We start from the raw sequence: 17,296 nt of genomic DNA, 5'->3' as shown, positions 1-17,296 counted from the left end.
GACTGACGTCGAAATCATAAATTGAAATCGTACAATATATAAATTGTGCTAGAACTGAAGACGCTCGACCTTGCTATGGGCTCTTGAAAAGTTCAAAGAAGATCCGACGTTTTCGAGTAAATTTTATTTTATTTTTTTTTTTTTTTAATGAGTAGAGAACCTTGAAATGGATCACCCTATCTTTTATTATTAACGCTGACTACACAAAATCACAATTCGGAAACAAATTTTTTTTTTATTTCGTGTTATGCCATAGAAGCTGCTTCACCACGCGACATCACTTCGTTAAAATCTAAACTGTTCACAAAAGCAACGTCGCAGAACTTGCTTTGCTTAGCGCCATCTGGCGGCAAAAATCGCTACACGACTAAGAACAACTGAGTTTTGATTTAACATCGGCAGGTGTCGCTTTGCTACACTGGTAACCAAAATAGTGTTCCTCCCTTATAGGAAATATGTACAGTGAAAGTCCCATTACGGATAGTCTTTATAACCGGTGACCTCTCATAACAGGACACATTTTGTGGGCAAGGTTTTCATTAATATTTTCATACAAAACGAATTCCTATAACTGGACATGGGGACGTTGCATTGACCGAACACGGACACTATTTTCGCAATATTTCGTTCAAATTATCTCTGATAAACGAAAAATATTTCATAAAATTAAAAATTTTAAAAATTTTGTAGTTACCGTTTTTAACCCTTATTAATTTGTGGTATTGCCGTACAGTGTTTTTTATGTTTTTTTTTTTTTTTGTTTTTTTTTTTTGTTTATATTCAAAGTAATACTATAGGATAAAGCTATATAAACTGATCTATCAAAATCAAGACAAATATTTTTTTCTTGCAGATCGTCACTATTTTTCCATTTATTTAACTTAAGCGTTGATTTTAGTGAAACTTCGGCAAAAACTGTTCTCGTAACGAATTTGTATTGACCCCAACTGTACTATTTGAATATAATATTGATTTCATAAACTGTATCCTCAGATCTATTTCTTTATTCAAAAAGAAATATCATTTCGTCTTCTATCTCGGCTAAAATAATCTTGACATCTACTACGAAACTAATATCTCGAGAGTTGAGAGTTAATCGGTTGTACCAAATATGTCTATCAAAGAAGATATTTAACCAAGATTGCACTGAATTCTTTCAGAGATTTACCTAAAGGTACTATAAATGTTGAAACAATTACTGAATGTAATATTTTTAACATATAATATTTCCATAAGCACTTGCTCTGAACATAAATTTTGTTGAAATAACCTTACCGGTCCAGGTCCTACTCCATCTGATCTCTCCAACGGAGTGGAGGTCTTCTTTTTTTTTTTTTGCTTCCACGGGCGGATTTTGAATCTTCCCTTCAAAGCTGGAGTGTTTGCTTCCATCCAAACAACTTGACCAAGCCAGCGCTGCCGCTGTCTCTTGACTCGCTGAATTATGGCAAAGTATCGCGAAACCTTTCTTTCGAACACTGCTAAAACCGACTTACAATAGCATAATTATTTCATTTATAGTTTTTAGTGTCCAACTGAATAAAATGTTTGGCCGATGGCGATGGTCGGATTCTGGTTGTTTCAACCAAAAGAAAAATTATGTATAATGTCGACTATATTTTTTAGGAGTTATCCTAATGAATATATACCGTAGAAAAACCATGTATTCTTGTATAAGCTTATGTATGTATGTAAAAATATCGCTAAAGTCATGTATCCATACTGGTTTGATCTCTAGCCCTTTCAGGTGCTATGTTAATGCGTATAAATTTCCATACATTTATACTTTTCTATTCATTTGCAAACTCAGCCGTCTGTATCTCCGGCCATGTAAGGTCTAGTCAAAAATGTTTGTGGCTCACTATTGCATTTTAGAAGTTGTTTATTCTAGAGGCCTTGCCCTCTTCGCTGAACGTTTCCGACTGCACCGAAACTGCATAATCTGCAAACCACAGACACAAATGCAGCAACAACAAGAACAACATGCAACCTGCTGCCGGCTTTTAGCGTTTAGGTGCATTGAACTTAAGCGATTCCACACAGCTCCAGTCGTTGGCCAGCCGTAACTGCAGCAAACTCGGTGATCGTGTCTCATTTTTGTATCCAAGTGTATGTAGGTATGTATGTGTGTAGGGTTATAAGCAAATTGTTACAGCATACGAGTTCACGTGCGCAAATTTAGAATGCTCTCGAGGGGGTCTGGAGAGGCGACGCGAGTCAGCGGAAAAGCTGCAGCAGACTAGTCAGATTCAGTGTGCAAAAAGTCATAAAATGCTGCAGAGAAGAGCTGGCAGATGGCGGCATTGAACGCTGGAAGATGTGGTAATATACCAGTTCGCAGCTAGAAGGATCGTTAGTGAAGGAGGGAGTACATCAGAACTTGCTTGTGAACATATTAGACTATAAAAGACATAAAATATATATACTTTTTTAATTTAACGCTCCCTTGCATGGTAAAGCCACTATACCAAATAGCTGGCATACAAACTGAACTATCAGAATGAAGTGTCTGTATGGAAAATTTTTTAGTTTGACGAGATATCCTCCCTAAATTAGGTGTAGATTATTAGCCAAAACAACGTTACAATCTGCAAAGAAATTATTCTGTGAAGAAGTTATTCTGATGATTTTCTAACGCAACAATATAATTTCCATGAGATTCGGACTACTATAGCGTATGACTGTCATACAAACTGAACGATCAAAATAAACACAAAGATCTTCTTATACTTTCTTTTTCTGTAAGAAATGAGCCTGTGAGGGTTTCTATAGCTTCGGAACTTCATAATCCTGAGATCAACTAATTCCATAATGTTAATTTTTTAGCAAAAAATATTTATAATATTCACTAACTGAAGTGGCAACTGTTGGTGTATTTTGACTTTCTTATTCTTTATAGCATTCTTCGCTGCCTTCAGCATAAGCTTCCGCTTACAGTAAAGTTGCCACCCCAGTTGGAATGTAAGAATGAAACCGCAAACAACTGCGGTGCAGGCATAAATCAACACCAATATATATGCATACATATGTATATAATATGTACCATACACATATGTATATGTGTGTATATATGCATATATCTTATCAATAAAATATATGCCCTTCATGTGCAAAACCAACATGTAATATACTATATTCACATATAACATGTATAAGATGTCATTGAGGACCGGCGTAATCGTGTACTTATTTTCGTAGAATACATTTTTTCCCCCCACACAAAATTTATATGGCAACTGAGATACCTATTCTTTTCAGTGATATAGTGCGGTCCAGAACCATCGAACAATAAGTATAGTTATATTCAAACTCATACCAGTAAAGAATAGGTGAGGTTAATCTGGTAGGATATAAACTATTTTTGTGCTATGCGTGGACTATGTGTCTACAAATTATCATAGAAAAATGCATTTGTAAAATAAAGAGTTTTTTTTTAAGTACTGACATTTCTTAAGCCCCTATGAAAATATGATTCTCTCAAAGAAAATGATAGCCTTTACTCGGAGAATAATCTTTGACAAACTTCGTGAAGATATCTTGTCAACTAAACAAGTCTATGCAAGGACTTGATTTTGACCGCAGCACTTGATCTGCATGGCAGCTATATGCTGTAGGGGTTTGATATCGTAGGTTCCGACAAATGAACAGCTTCGTGGAAAGATTTACATACATTTATAAACTCTGTTCAGGGTATACTACATAAATATGGTAGCGAAACGAAAGTTGAAATCAGATGTACCAAAAAGTAATAAATATGTGAATATATTCACGGGATTTTAAGGGACCAAAAATTTCAAACACTCATTGAGAATTAACAAGTTATGCAAGAAGAATTTCAAACTAATTCAATAAATCAAAACAACATTGTGTATTTGTGATAATTTCATTCGCTTTCAATATAATTCCTTAGCCTCCTGCTCATTCTCCTCAACCTTAAATAGATACATAGCAATAAACTCATCATATAATTTATCCTTCTCACGCAATTGCTCTTCCTTGGCAATCTCATCAAGCAACTCCAACAGCTCCTGCTGCTCCTCCACGGTAGTTTCAGAAAGTGTATCCCACAACTGTTGAGACGCGGCCGCGAACTCGTCCATGAAACTCAAATACAAGTTGTCAAACTCCGTGACATTCTTCTTGGACTTGTAGAATTCGTCTGAGATCAGTTGAAAGTTGAATTCCGGTTGTAGAGGTTCCAATTGGCGGCGCAGCAATTCAATCTGCAAATTGTTCACTTTGAATTGTCGCAGCAATTTTCGCTTCAATGTGAAGTTCGTGTACGAAGTGTCATCTAACGCTTCCTGTACCTGCGCAATATACTGCTGCATCGTTTGATTGGTGGCTTCCAACAGTGTTGGCGGCATCTCTTTGCTTAGGTTGTGGTAAACGTTTCGGGTGATGAGCAGCGCACGATCAGTTGTGTTGAGTACGAGACGTTCGACGCGCTGGAGGAACGCTTGTAACTCTGGATTGGCTAGCTGAGCAGTTTGAGAGCCGTCTGAAAGGAGGAGCTGTACAAATAAAGGTAGTAGACAGATTACTTCACAACTAAAGAGAACATTTTTTACTCAACCCTCGCTCTCACCTGCGTGCAGATTATTGAAAGAATTATTAGCCAACGAACCGTCATTTTGCTCGCCACAAACGTCTGGATACAGCGCAATACAAAGACTGAAACCAAAACTGGTCTGACGTGCCAACTTAAAGCGCATGCTTGTTGGTTCTTTTGTATTGTAGTTGTAACGAAGGCAGAAGAAAGCGTGTTCAGGATTAGCATTTATCTACCATACATACATCTAAATTTGATAACGACTATTTTACGAATAAGAGTGACTTTCAGTCCATGCAAATCTTTATCGTTCTTTAACGTTTCGACAGAGTTAAAAAAAGTTGAAAACGTCTTCGACAATTGATCAATGAGTTTTGAATGTTCTTAAATATTCTTATTTAAGTTAAATACAAATACAAGTTTAGAAGAAGTTGACGTTGATTACTGAAATGGTATCTTTGAGAGATTCGTGCTAAGGATAACGATTTTTTGATACTCACCTGTTTATAAAGAGTGTTTTTTTATAGGTACGACAATTCTCTTTTAGCACTTATCTGCGTAGACAAGCGACTTTAGGTTTTCTTCTTATTTATTGGCGTAGACACCGATTTGGCAGTTATAACCGAGTTTACAACAGCGCCCAAGTCGTTCGTTCAAGTGTAAGCAGGTCTACACCTGGCTTTTCAAACGGTGTGAAGATCTTCACTTTTTTCAGAGTTGACGTGTTTTTATACAATCGCACGATATGACTATCATCGTTCCATCGTTTACTATATTCGCCGTAGCCAAGGCAACTCCTTTTCTTCCTGTCAGAAGCAGCTTTAAAATCGACGAAGAGGTAGTACGTGTCGATCTCCTTTTCACTTGTCCTTTCCAAGAGTTGGCGCATTGTGAATATCTGGCCAGTTGTTGACTTTCCAGGCCTAAAGCCACACTAATAAGGTCCAATCAGTTTGTTGACGGTGAGTTTTAATCTTTCACACAATACGCTCGATTTAACCTTATATGCGCTGTTGAGGAGGCTAACTCCACGGTAGTTGGCGCAGACTACGGGGTTCAATGTCTCCTTGTGTTATACTTTCATTGCCATTCAATAGGCAGTCTGCACTATTCAATATACCAGGTGTTCTTTTGCCTTTTCCGAAAACCAATAGTTTCGGCTGCAGCTGTACGTAAGGAGCTGAAAATGCCGTTCCATAGTTTCTTTATACCGAGTTGGTGATTTGTGCTCTCAGAAAGTAGGAGGGCAAGGCGACTAGAAAATCGTTCGGCTGTCTGTTGTGATGGCAGCTTCTCGACTCGAACCTGTGTTTGTTGACATCCTAGACAAGCGACTTTCAGGCCAGCGATGCGACATAATGCGTTCACCAAAAGTATCCTTCACTAATTGTTGAAGCCAATGCTGAACCACACTAAGAGCGGAACGCAAACAGCGAATTCCGCAAAACCGTGACCCAAATCAGCTGATACGACCTATCTTATGGGAGCGTAATGTAAATGATCAGCCAACACCGCTTCTATCGCCCGCTTTACCATAGGATACCGTAGATTTCCACGGCATTTGGATTTTTCCCGAAGAAACGTGTCAGCTGATTGCTCGCTCACAACTCGATATACTGTAGTAATTATAAAAATTGTCTTCAATATGTTTGAAATTTTCTTAAAGTAACCCAAAATCAGAGTCGAATGGTATTATTAATAAGTATATAAACTATTTTCAATAGATTGATTTCAGCTTTCATATTTTATATTATGAAAAATTGTAATTGAAAAATTAGATGTGATCAAAACTATATATGCGTATTGAGCAATGGCAATATTGTTCAAATGCAAACAAACAAAGATAGCTGATTTTTACGGGCTCAACTTTTGACATAACTGGAGAAAGGAGGAGCATTTTCGCTATTCCTGCTATTAGATCCTTCAATTCAAAAACGATATTGTCGTTATCATGCTTCAAGAGCGTTCCCTATTAACTGTCACTTTACCGGCTTAATTTTTATTTTTTTATTTTTTTTTTTAAGAAATACATATGGACCAATGACTCTCTCTGCCCCTAGTGTGGCTTGTCGTAACTCACAATGCGATCATTGTTCCCTCTGATTAGTTACTATGTTTCACTTGCGCTTGCTAGGGTGTAGTGGCCTAACCCCAACACAGCCGTACATTTGTGCAAATTACAGTTCATACATATATAGTACATATGGATGTTTATAGCTACCCAGAACAAAGGTATAGTCAACTGTTAAACTGTTTTTAATGAACTTCCAATATTGACATGCATATGTGTATATCGGGTACATAACAACATCCTTCATAACAATATCCGTGTGTGCTTTAGCGTATGCTCTGCTGTATGGTTTGACGTATGCATATCCAGGTCATGGTTAGTTAACCGCTAAGGATAAATTTAGCGCACCCATTTGGGTTGCATCGTCGAGAAGTCAAGGCGAGTACTAAAAGCTTTCCCACAAATATTCAACCATTTTAACAATGGAACTCATTTCTGCGGCAATTTTTTAAATACAGACATATGACAGCGTGCATTTTAATGGCTGTGCAAATGCATAATATTTTTTTATATGCAAATATATATACATATGTTCTTTTTTTCGGTACTGCCGCATATAGCTTCAAAAATAAAAACGAAAAATTTAGTTTATTTTTAATACAAAAAAATTTTATTACTTCCATAGTATTTGGTTGGTTGATATTTTTACAATATGTGAATGCTTTTCAGTGGTCTCTGTTGCGAATAATGTACGCATACACATGTACCAATATCGGGTGACATCCCCAATGGAATTCCTTATACAATTAAATTTGTATCTTATATTATATAATATGTATATGAGACGAGTATTCGCTCCAACAGCAGAATGGCAATACCTGAGCTCACTGACTATGGCAGTGGGGTCGAAAGCCGTGTTCAGCCATACTATTAATTTCATCCAATTAATTTGTGGTGAGACTTGCTTAACGAAAATGGAATCCGATAAACTGTAAATTTGGTGTGCTTTCAAAAACAAAACACTGTTCTCTTGCGATCAAGCATTAGACGACTAAACTGTATGTGAGTTCGGCCACATGGAGCTTGAAAATTTGGCGCAAAACTTACGAAGAATCAATGCAGTAAGCAACGGTGCATTATCGCGATGTAAAAATCAAAAGTTGTCGGCTCATAATTGCGGCCATTTTACCAATAACTTCGCGCAAACGTCGCATAACACTCAAATAGACTTTCTTGTTGACACTTTGACCGGTCGGCGAGAGTTCGGAGTGCGCCACACTTCGTTGCTCATCTCTCCCACGATCTTCGCCGATTAGTCGTCTATTTCCAAATCATAAGCATAGATACAAAACTTATCACGAGTAATGATACGTTTTATGGCATCTTGATAGTCGGAAAGCATTGTTTCACAGACGTTAACGTGACTCTGTTTTTTGAAAAAATCTTGTGATTTTGGAATCAATCGTTCTTTTACTTTCCTTGGGCCCAAATGATCTTTCAAAATGTTTTTCGCTGATCCTTACGATATTCCAATGATGATAAGATCTCTGACTGTTAATCGTCCATTCCAAAGCACCAATTCTCTTATTTTTTGACGTGTTGTTCATGGCCGCGCTGGATGTGGTTTCTCGACCCTCTTAGAGTATTTTGTACCAATCAAAAACAATTGCTCATTACAAATACTTATCACCGAAGGCTTCTTCCATATTTATGAACGTTTCGGCACCAGAAATTACAATGTCTTACTAATTATTACTTATTGCCCATAGCATTAAAATGATCAGGTGTCGAATATAATAAGATTTTGATCACAAACCCGCATAATTTCCAACGACATCTATTTTAACCCATTTGCTTATAAAATTTTGCAGACAAATTAATCACGCACCAACGAAGATATTGAAATCCGACAATAAAAAAAATAATCACCTGTGATTGACTTTATTTAAAACTGGTTTCTATCCTAACCCTATTGTGCTGATATACTTACTCTTGCATTAATTTTGTTAAAAAGTTTACAATAGATGTAGCGAGGACCAATTCACAGAAAAAATTAGGCTTAACAAACGCAAACAGTTTCATCTGTGAGACGCGTCCAACAACCATGAAAGTTCACTTTTGAAGGAATTTTCAATGAGCACAACAAAGCTCTAGCAAGATTTTCATAGAGACAAAAATCTTATTCTAAAAATTCAACATAAGCACCATTCAGCTGTTGTGTTTAGTGAGAGTCTTTTGTAAAGACATTACACCGTTTCAATTTCGTAAAAAGAGGTTTGAAAGGTGTAAAAAGTATCAAAAGGTGTTTTAGAAGGATGCTTTAGAAGAAGAATTAAATAATACTCACCTCGTGGGAGAGCATTGGATCTTCTAGCAAGATTCTGCCCCGGCATACAAAATAGAAACCACTCAGCAGTGGCTTAAAAGCAATATTCTTGATTTCATTGCTACAGATGGTTGGCTGTCTGGAAGTCTAGTTTGAATCAATGAACAACAGTTTGCGGTCAAAGCTTGAGAACGCAGCACCTCAAATCTTTTTTGGAGCATCCTCATTATCAATAGAAACTGTGCGTGCTGATATTGATCAATGTTCAAATAGTTGGGAGGGCTTGAGTGAAATCAAATGGTGACAATTTTTAATAAAATTATAAGCATCGCTCAAAAAATATTTAATAAAATTAACTTTATTTAAAAAATGTATTATAGTTTAAGTAGGGCTAACTATGAAATACACAACATTTCCGATTTCGTATTTAATAATTTATGATCTATGTTTACTAAATATTATATTGAGTTCAATAAAAAAGTTTAAGAAGTCAGCTGAGGTAAAAAACAAAAAATGTATGGATCTGACTTAGACAGATATTTATCCTTTTTGTTACCCAAAATCTTCTTAAAGTGCACCACCTCTTAGATCGACGCAATGTTTTGAGTAAATTTATTAAGGCTCCAATCTCAATCTCAGCTACTTCGCTAGGTTCTCCAAAGGTGTGTCTGCAAAGATATTTCAATCTCAGTCAGGCAAAAGTCAGACAAGGGAAGAATGTGACAAGATGATTCCACCTCGTTTTCTTCCATACAGCTTTGGCAAAGAGCGTACGAAAAAATATTTAGTCCTACTGCGTGTAAACCTTTTGGCAGTCTCCAGTCAGAATACCTACAATTGCGGCGAGATCGACTGTGCTAAGATCCAGTCGTCCATAAAAGCTCTAAGGGTTCAGTATGGGCTAAGTATTTACATAAGTTCTGGTTGTTGACCAGTGCTTTCCGAGCTCCATAAGCCATGCATCAGAATGCAAGAGGACATTAGGAAACCGATTCGCTTCCAATCTGGTAGAATTGGAGTAAGGAGCCAGGAGTTTTGTTTATTGTTAAACAAGCAAATGTCTTCAGAATCCTTAGGAACGACATAAACTATTATTATATATTTTTGTATAAGAACCGCATACATACATCTTAGATATGGATATGTAATGAACATAGTTTGGAAACACAATAAGAATCGCATTTTCCATGCTGCGCCTACATCATATTTGTAAGATTCGTTATGATTTCCGATATGAAACCAACGCATTTTCTACCGACAATTTATGCACCAAATGCATTTTAGTCAAACCATTCTCTGAATATTTAATATTTGGCATAGCCGAATAAGCGAAAGCTACATAAATAAACAGAAATATACATGCCATGAATAAAAGTGACAACACGACACCACCCACACATGCACGGACGCCTGTGATATATGCAAATAAATGCTTTGTCAGACTTAAGCAAAGTTGCATTTGCATTTGACACAAATACTATCTCATTTAATATCGCCTTACAGCTTTTATGCGATGAGTACTTGGGGCGAATGCTCAGAACAAAGTTAGTTGAAGGCTCTCTTTTGATTGTGGATTAAGATGAATACAATGCTCATTCATATTTATGTGTGAGGGTGTGAGTGTGTGACTCTGCTCACAAACACATACACATATCTGCTATTAAAGAAAGCATCTGAACGCTCCTTAAGATAATTACTACTGTGTGTGAAGATATTTACTGTATATTGCACAATGTACTCGTATGTCGATCTTGGTCTGTCAGTGCGAACGTACATGTCATAAAGCCTACGGTCTTTGGCAACTTTATACACCCATAAATACAAGAGTTGTATGTTTAATCACAACATGTCACAAAATCACTCCAATATATTCAAAAGACAAATTCATTTAGTCCAACTTTATTATTTTTCATATGTATTTGTGGCAGTAGTTGCAGTGCGTGTTGCATACCTCAAGGCGTTGAATGGTTCATAGTCAAGAATTTGTGCAAATATGAATTGCAAATACTGCAATTGTTTATTATTCAAATCTGGTATTAATGGGAAACGAAAATTAATAGGAAGGCTCTGGACATGAAAAGCAATGGAACTGTGAAAATATAACTTGAAAAGATGGTGGCAAATATTTTTAGTGTTTTGATGATTTGAGTTGACGATTGTCGAGCATAGTATGCAGGTATTTGCTACGCATCTACAACGCAATTGGTTGAACATTTAAGAAGTAAGTAGTGTGTTTTTAATAAAAAATACTTTTCCTGCAGTAATTCGACCAAAAAATTGCTTGAGCTCCACAAATCAATGAAATATTTTGATATAATGAAACATTTTGCAAAAGCCAAAAAAGGCAGCGTGACGACAAACTAATCCAATCATTGTTATCGAAATTTCTTTTTCTTTAACGCAATGAGAATGTGACACCCATTTTTCTTTTAGAATGTCAACGATATTTGGCATTTCGTACCCACGTTACCTCCGTCACCACAGGAGCTCTAATCCAAGCAAGCGATGAGGTCACGCGAGCAATTAAGCATCTGTTTGGAACATTTCAGATCTGGTCCAAACAATGTAAGGCTACTCCCATACACAAAAATTCTCTTTACATTATTATTAATGGAAATTTGTTTGTAAAATTAAAGCATTCAAATGATTACTGGCTTTTCCTACAATTTAATGGTAATATCCTGAATAGGTTAGATTCACAAAACAATAAATAAAATTATTCAAGCCAATTCAGCAAAATTTGTTGCAAAACGAAATTTTATAATTAATGCCACGTGTTGTGGCAAGCGATTTGTATATATTATTATTTCATTGAGACGATATTTAATTTAATTGCTCATTTGTGGGAATTCAAAATTAAAAATTCATGTTGACATTAATTAACTGCATCATTCATCACTTAATTTCGACTACCTAATAAACAATTTAAATAAATTTAATAAACAGCCATTGCTGTATTGCCTTAGCGCCTATAACACTGTGCTATTAAATTGCTTATTCAGCATCCATGTGAATGTGTAAGTGGCAAGTAATAGTGATTAGTATACTTGTATTTGTGTGAATAAGAGAGCTGTAATTGTGGTTGTTCACAATTTACGAAGGAGTCGTAGGAGCTTCCTTTTGGCTTGTGATTTATAATAATTTTTTGGTATGTGGGTAGAGGTTTGTCTTACCTACCGAGGATCGAGATATAATTTTACTCAATTAAATAATATTGTGATATCAAAGTCGATATTGACGACTTTTTAATTACAAAAGATCATAAATATTGAAGGAAATATGCTATAAAGGTCTAGGAATTTTAATCGTGCCATATGAGTTTTCAATTTAAATTGGACTCTCACTATCACGCTTCAATATTTCAAGTTAAGTTGGCCTGATACGTATTCGTTCAATATTTATGAAAAAGATAAATATTCAAATTATTATTTTATAAAAATCTGCAAATGATTTTAAGCCAGCGTTATAGTTTTTGAAATTGGTAAAAAGTGAAAAGAAATAAAGCTCATTGGCTTTCTTTTTTTAAACATGCTACTCTTCGAAATAACAGGTAGATGAGTTGAGAATAAGCTTTAAATCTTTAAGTGGTGCATTTTTTTCACTTTTTTGAGAAAATGGACCTTAGTAACGTACATATATTTACATCATCAGATAGTAGAGACTTCAATGAAGAAAATGCTGATCGACTTAAAAAAAAGTAGCTGTTATGTATATGAGAAAAAAATCAATAAGCGGAAATCATTACATTAAGGGGGTATTCTACTCTAGAATTTTGAAAAATTCGATTTTTTTCATATATTTAAAGTTTAGACCCTTAAGAACATATCCTCCAAATCTTTAAAAATTTAAATTATTTTGAGAGCTACAGTTACTTTAGTGACGCAGTACCTTTTTTCTCGAAACTACTTTTTTCCACACGGTACCGGCATTATCTCAAGTTCTATACAACCGATTTACCTGAAATTTTGTGTGAGCCTTCTTTATATAATCCTTTATCTTTATATAATCCTTAATCCTTTGTTTTAAATATTTTAAAAAATTCAGGAATTTCAAAAAAATACGTAAAATATGATTTTTACTTTCAGGCAGTCGCCATTTTTCAAAATTTTTTATTCGCGTTCACTGAAATAGGGACTATAACAGTATTCTTACTGATTAAGAATTTCTTTTGATTTTTTTTTTTTCAGACCACCAGGAGAGTCAGGATCAATATCACCAGGATGCGCCATTTTTTTTTCACCTATCTCTACATAATTATTTTAATTTTTACTATTATTTTGTAAATTTTTTAAATTTATTTTTCTGTATTTTTAAGATATGCATAAAAACACAAATAAATGGATAGTACAAGTCTTTTTTTTTTTTAAGAAAATTCAAAAAACTGCCCAAAATTTGATTTCTAGAGTAGATTACCCCCTTAAATATATGAGATTTATGTTAAGATCTAGACTAATTCGATTCAAATTTTATGCAATTTCTTTAATTTCAATCAAATTTCACTCATACATTTTTGGAATTTAGCAGTACAATTGAAGAGCTGTTGTCGAACTTCTTATGTATTTTCATACAGCCAACGCACACCAAAGGCGACAAAATCGTCTTTAAAAATGATATAACTAATCCTTCCGCTGGTCTTATGCTTTTGCGATAGTTGGTATTTTGCTTCGAATTCAAATGTTGGCACCTGCATCCTTGTGAAATTTGGAATTTTCTCGAATTCATTCTCAGTTCAGAAATGAAATTTGTAATAATTGTTTTTTTTTTTTTCTTGTTTTTTTAGTACATATCCACTTTCCAGTCAATTTCAAAAATGTTGCTACAGACTATACTAGTTTTCTTCACTTAACACCACCTTAAACTAATCGATATGGATATAAGAGTATGTATATATTAATGATCAAGTATGCCCATTCGTTCGTCTGTGCAAATTATAATGTCAGTAAAAATTGAGAAACCGAGTATTCGTGTTCCTTCGCAAAAAAGAGAGGACGAGTTTTTAGATGGACGTAATTGGGCCAGAAATTATCCAAGTCAGATCAAAACTGTTCAAGGCCTCAGGTTCCGTATATGTGGCCCACAGTAACTAAAATATCGTTCAATACGTAAGATATATAATTTAAATTCCAATTGGAGTGATGAGTTGAATCGGGTCAATACTTGTCTTAACATAGAAGGTACTTTCCAAAGTAAACAGGAATTTTAATAAATAATAACAGGAACTTTGTGAATCTAGCTCTCCTTGGTTGCGATGACTGCCTTTCCCGTTGCAGAGTGCACGAGTGGCTTCAATGTTTTCAAAGTGGTCGTGAGGACATAAATGACGATCAACCTGTGGGCCAATCAAAATCCGTAATCATCGGAACTTCCATAGAAACTGTGCGTGAATTCATCAAAAATCAGCCGAAACCATCATTGAAATTCATGAAAATGGAATTGAACATCACCAAAACATCGATTTAGCGCATTTTGACCGCACATTTGGGCTTACGAAAGGTGTGTGCGCGGCTTGTTCCGTATAAATTGACTGACGACCAAAAATTGCTCAGAATCCAACATTCGAAGGACGCTTGCTATTTGACCAAAAATCACATTTTTACCATTAAACACTCCCAGTATTTACCTAATATAGCATCGTGCCACTTCTTCCTTTTCGAAAAAAAAATGCATTTTCCCATGAAAGGAAAGCGTTGTGCAGACGTAAAGTCTATTCAATAGGCTTGCACCGGCATAATGTCTCCCATACCGGCCAACTGTTTCTTAATGTCCTGTCTAATTTGGAACTCACCTTGTATAACTAGATTCAGGATTTTCGAATTAATTTCAATTTAAAATAATTAGAGAGGGGAAGAGACGGGTGTAAAAAAAAATGGTGCATCCTGGTGATATTGATCCTGACTCCCTGGTGGTCTGAAAAGAAATTCTTAATCAGTAAGGCTGCCGTGTTAGTTCCTATTTTAGGGCATACGAAATTTTTTTTTGTTTGACGACTGCCTGAAAATAAAAATAATTTTTTACGCTTTTTTTTTGAAATTCCTGAATTTTTTTTAAATATTAAAAACAAAGGATTAAGGATTATATAAAGATAAAGGATTATATAAAGAAGGTTCGCACAAAATTTCAAGTAAATCGGTAGTATAGAACTTGAGATAATGCCGGTACCGTGTGGAACAAAGTAGTTTCGAGAAAACCGCGTTTTAAAAAGTGAGTCTACCTACCTACCGGGCTAGGTACTGCGTCACTAAAATAACTGTAGCTCTTAAAATAATTTAAATTTTTAAAAATCCTTTGGAGGATATGTTCTTAAGGGTCTAAACTTTAAATATATGAAAAACATCGAATTTTTCGAAATTCTAGAGTAGAATACCCCCTTAATTGTACCTCCAACAAAATGCCAAATTATATTTTAATTTATTCATCTATTATAATTATAAATATATTTCGTTAACGTATTTGAAATAATTTAAGCAAAAAACTTTTCCCGACCGCCAGACAATCTTTTTTGGCAATTCTCTATGAAATCAACTACGCGTTCAAAATAATTCGATTTCTTTCAAAATGAATCATTGCTTATTAACGTACATTAAATTCCGTACACCATTTTTATTTATTGAATAATATGCCTGTTTAGAAAAAATGCACGAAAAACCGCTAGAGATAAGCATTCGCTTAAAAGCCGTTTTCAACAGCTGGCAGGCTTTGTTCCATACGCTACTCTCAAAACGAATATACATTGCTAACGTTTCGTAGTTCAAACATCACGTCAAATATTTTCAATACTAAAAATATTTTCACGAAAGTCTGTAACGAATCTAATAAAGCTAACTCTTGATTGAAGGAGAACGTTCATAAAAAAATTTGTAAAATTTTTTCAATTAGAAAAACGCCGCTACATGCTTATAAAATATATGGTTCCACAATCAAAGGTAAAAATTGGTCCATCTGTCTTCAAAAAATGAAGCCGGTGATAATGTGACAGTCAATGGCGAACGATGTAGAGCCATAATTAATGAAATTTTTGTGCCTGAATTGGAGGATGTTGATGTGGACGTTCTTTGGTTCGCAAAAGACGACGCTACAGTTGATAAAGTCAACGAGGAAATTAATTTATAGATGATTTAAAACCGCTGAACCACTTTTTGTGGGGCTATGTAAAGTCGCTTGTCTGCGCTTCTCGGCAGTAATTCATTTGAATCAGCCCCATCATTTTGCCTGAATTTATTTTTAAAACATATTATTCAAATATTTATAGTTAAGATAAATTACTGGCCATTATAATTAATAATATGTTATACATTAGTCTTCTTGAAAACCACATGCATAAAAAGAAAGCATTATTAATTTAATATTTTTATATCTAAATTATCTTAATTTTGATGTATTAAGTTTTGAGCACTTCCACGATAAATGAATCTGCGAGTAAGGCTTACCTTAACGCTTCAGCTTTAACAACTACAAGAGTTTTCGTAATATTGGCCAGCTCAAATGCGCATATGTATATGTACATAAGTATGTATGATATATGTAAGTTCGAAGTAAAAACTCCCATGTTCGCATTCTCTACCATTTCGCATTGTAAAGAATGTGGCAAGTGGCGGAAAAAATTACAAAAAATAATGACTGCGTCAGTTGACTAATCCACAGCATATTCATACACACCCTTGTATATGTCAGTATGGGGCAAACTTGTACTTAAATATCTACTTAAGCGCAAGTAAAAACACATATAAATATGTTTGCGTTAGTTTTATGCTGTGCTGCCATGAAAATCGCTGGTGTACGCGTTGCAATTAAATTGTTCATTTGGCGTTGTCACTGCGCATGCGCACCGAAGGCGGCAAAGAGGCCCTTGTCTACAGTGCACACTATGCATACTATAGACAAATCGCATGCCAACTATTATGCTTGCGCACACACACATTCTTTCACATATACTTATAAATGACTTGGTTATATCGCTACATTGCAATGCAGCGCATTCACAAATTAAAATAATTTTTACAAAATTACCCACACACACATATGTACATATACGCTCACATATGAGTATGCAAAGAGCCAAGATGTTCTCCGCGGCGATGGCGTTTTAGAGATATTCCGGTGATGATACATCAGTTGGACATCTGTAGACGGCCGCTAATTTATGCGCCCATTAGCATTCAAGACCACAAACATAAATATACTCATTTGAACTTAAGTTTTGTTGTTATGTGATTACTAAAATACTCAGGAGTAGATTAGTTGACGGAATGCCAACCACGAAGCGGAGTTCTACCTCTTCCGCTGCTTCCTCCGGCGGGTATTGCGTCGAATACTTGCAGTGCTGGAGTGTTTCCATATACTATACTCAACGAATTGTGACAAAGCCGGCGGAATAACCCAATTATAATTGTCACTGCATAAAAACCCG

General features: G+C 35.3%; 1 protein-coding gene across 1 annotated transcript; it reads right to left on the bottom strand.

Moving 5' to 3' along the window:
• Positions 1-3,869: 3,869 nt before the first annotated feature.
• Positions 3,870-4,664, bottom strand: LOC108973561. The gene is made up of 2 exons (XM_018940913.1): positions 4,589-4,664; positions 3,870-4,514 (listed from the first exon to the last, which is right to left on the bottom strand). The coding sequence occupies exons 1-2, from the start codon at positions 4,631-4,633 to the stop codon at positions 3,894-3,896; spliced, it is 666 nt and encodes a 221-aa protein (XP_018796458.1). The 5' UTR covers positions 4,634-4,664; the 3' UTR covers positions 3,870-3,893.
• Between the last annotated feature and the right edge of the window lie 12,632 nt (positions 4,665-17,296).

This window comes from Bactrocera latifrons, unplaced genomic scaffold (assembly GCF_001853355.1).
Source record: "Bactrocera latifrons isolate USDA-ARS-PBARC rearing strain unplaced genomic scaffold, ASM185335v1 scaffold_49, whole genome shotgun sequence".
Classification (NCBI taxonomy): Eukaryota; Metazoa; Arthropoda; class Insecta; order Diptera; family Tephritidae; genus Bactrocera; species Bactrocera latifrons.
Note: the sequence above shows the minus strand (reverse complement) of the source record. Positions and strands in the feature narration are given on the sequence as shown.

What these genes read in the sequence shown, in the direction of transcription:
- LOC108973561 (XM_018940913.1), bottom strand. Translation starts at nt 4,633, where the DNA reads ATGACGGTTCGTTGGCTAATAATTCTTTCAATAATCTGCACGCAG. An exon ending in TTTCAATAATCTGCACGCAG is followed by an intron (nt 4,515 to 4,588) that starts GTGAGAGCGAGG and finishes TTATTTGTACAG; the next exon opens with CTCCTCCTTTCAGACGGCTC.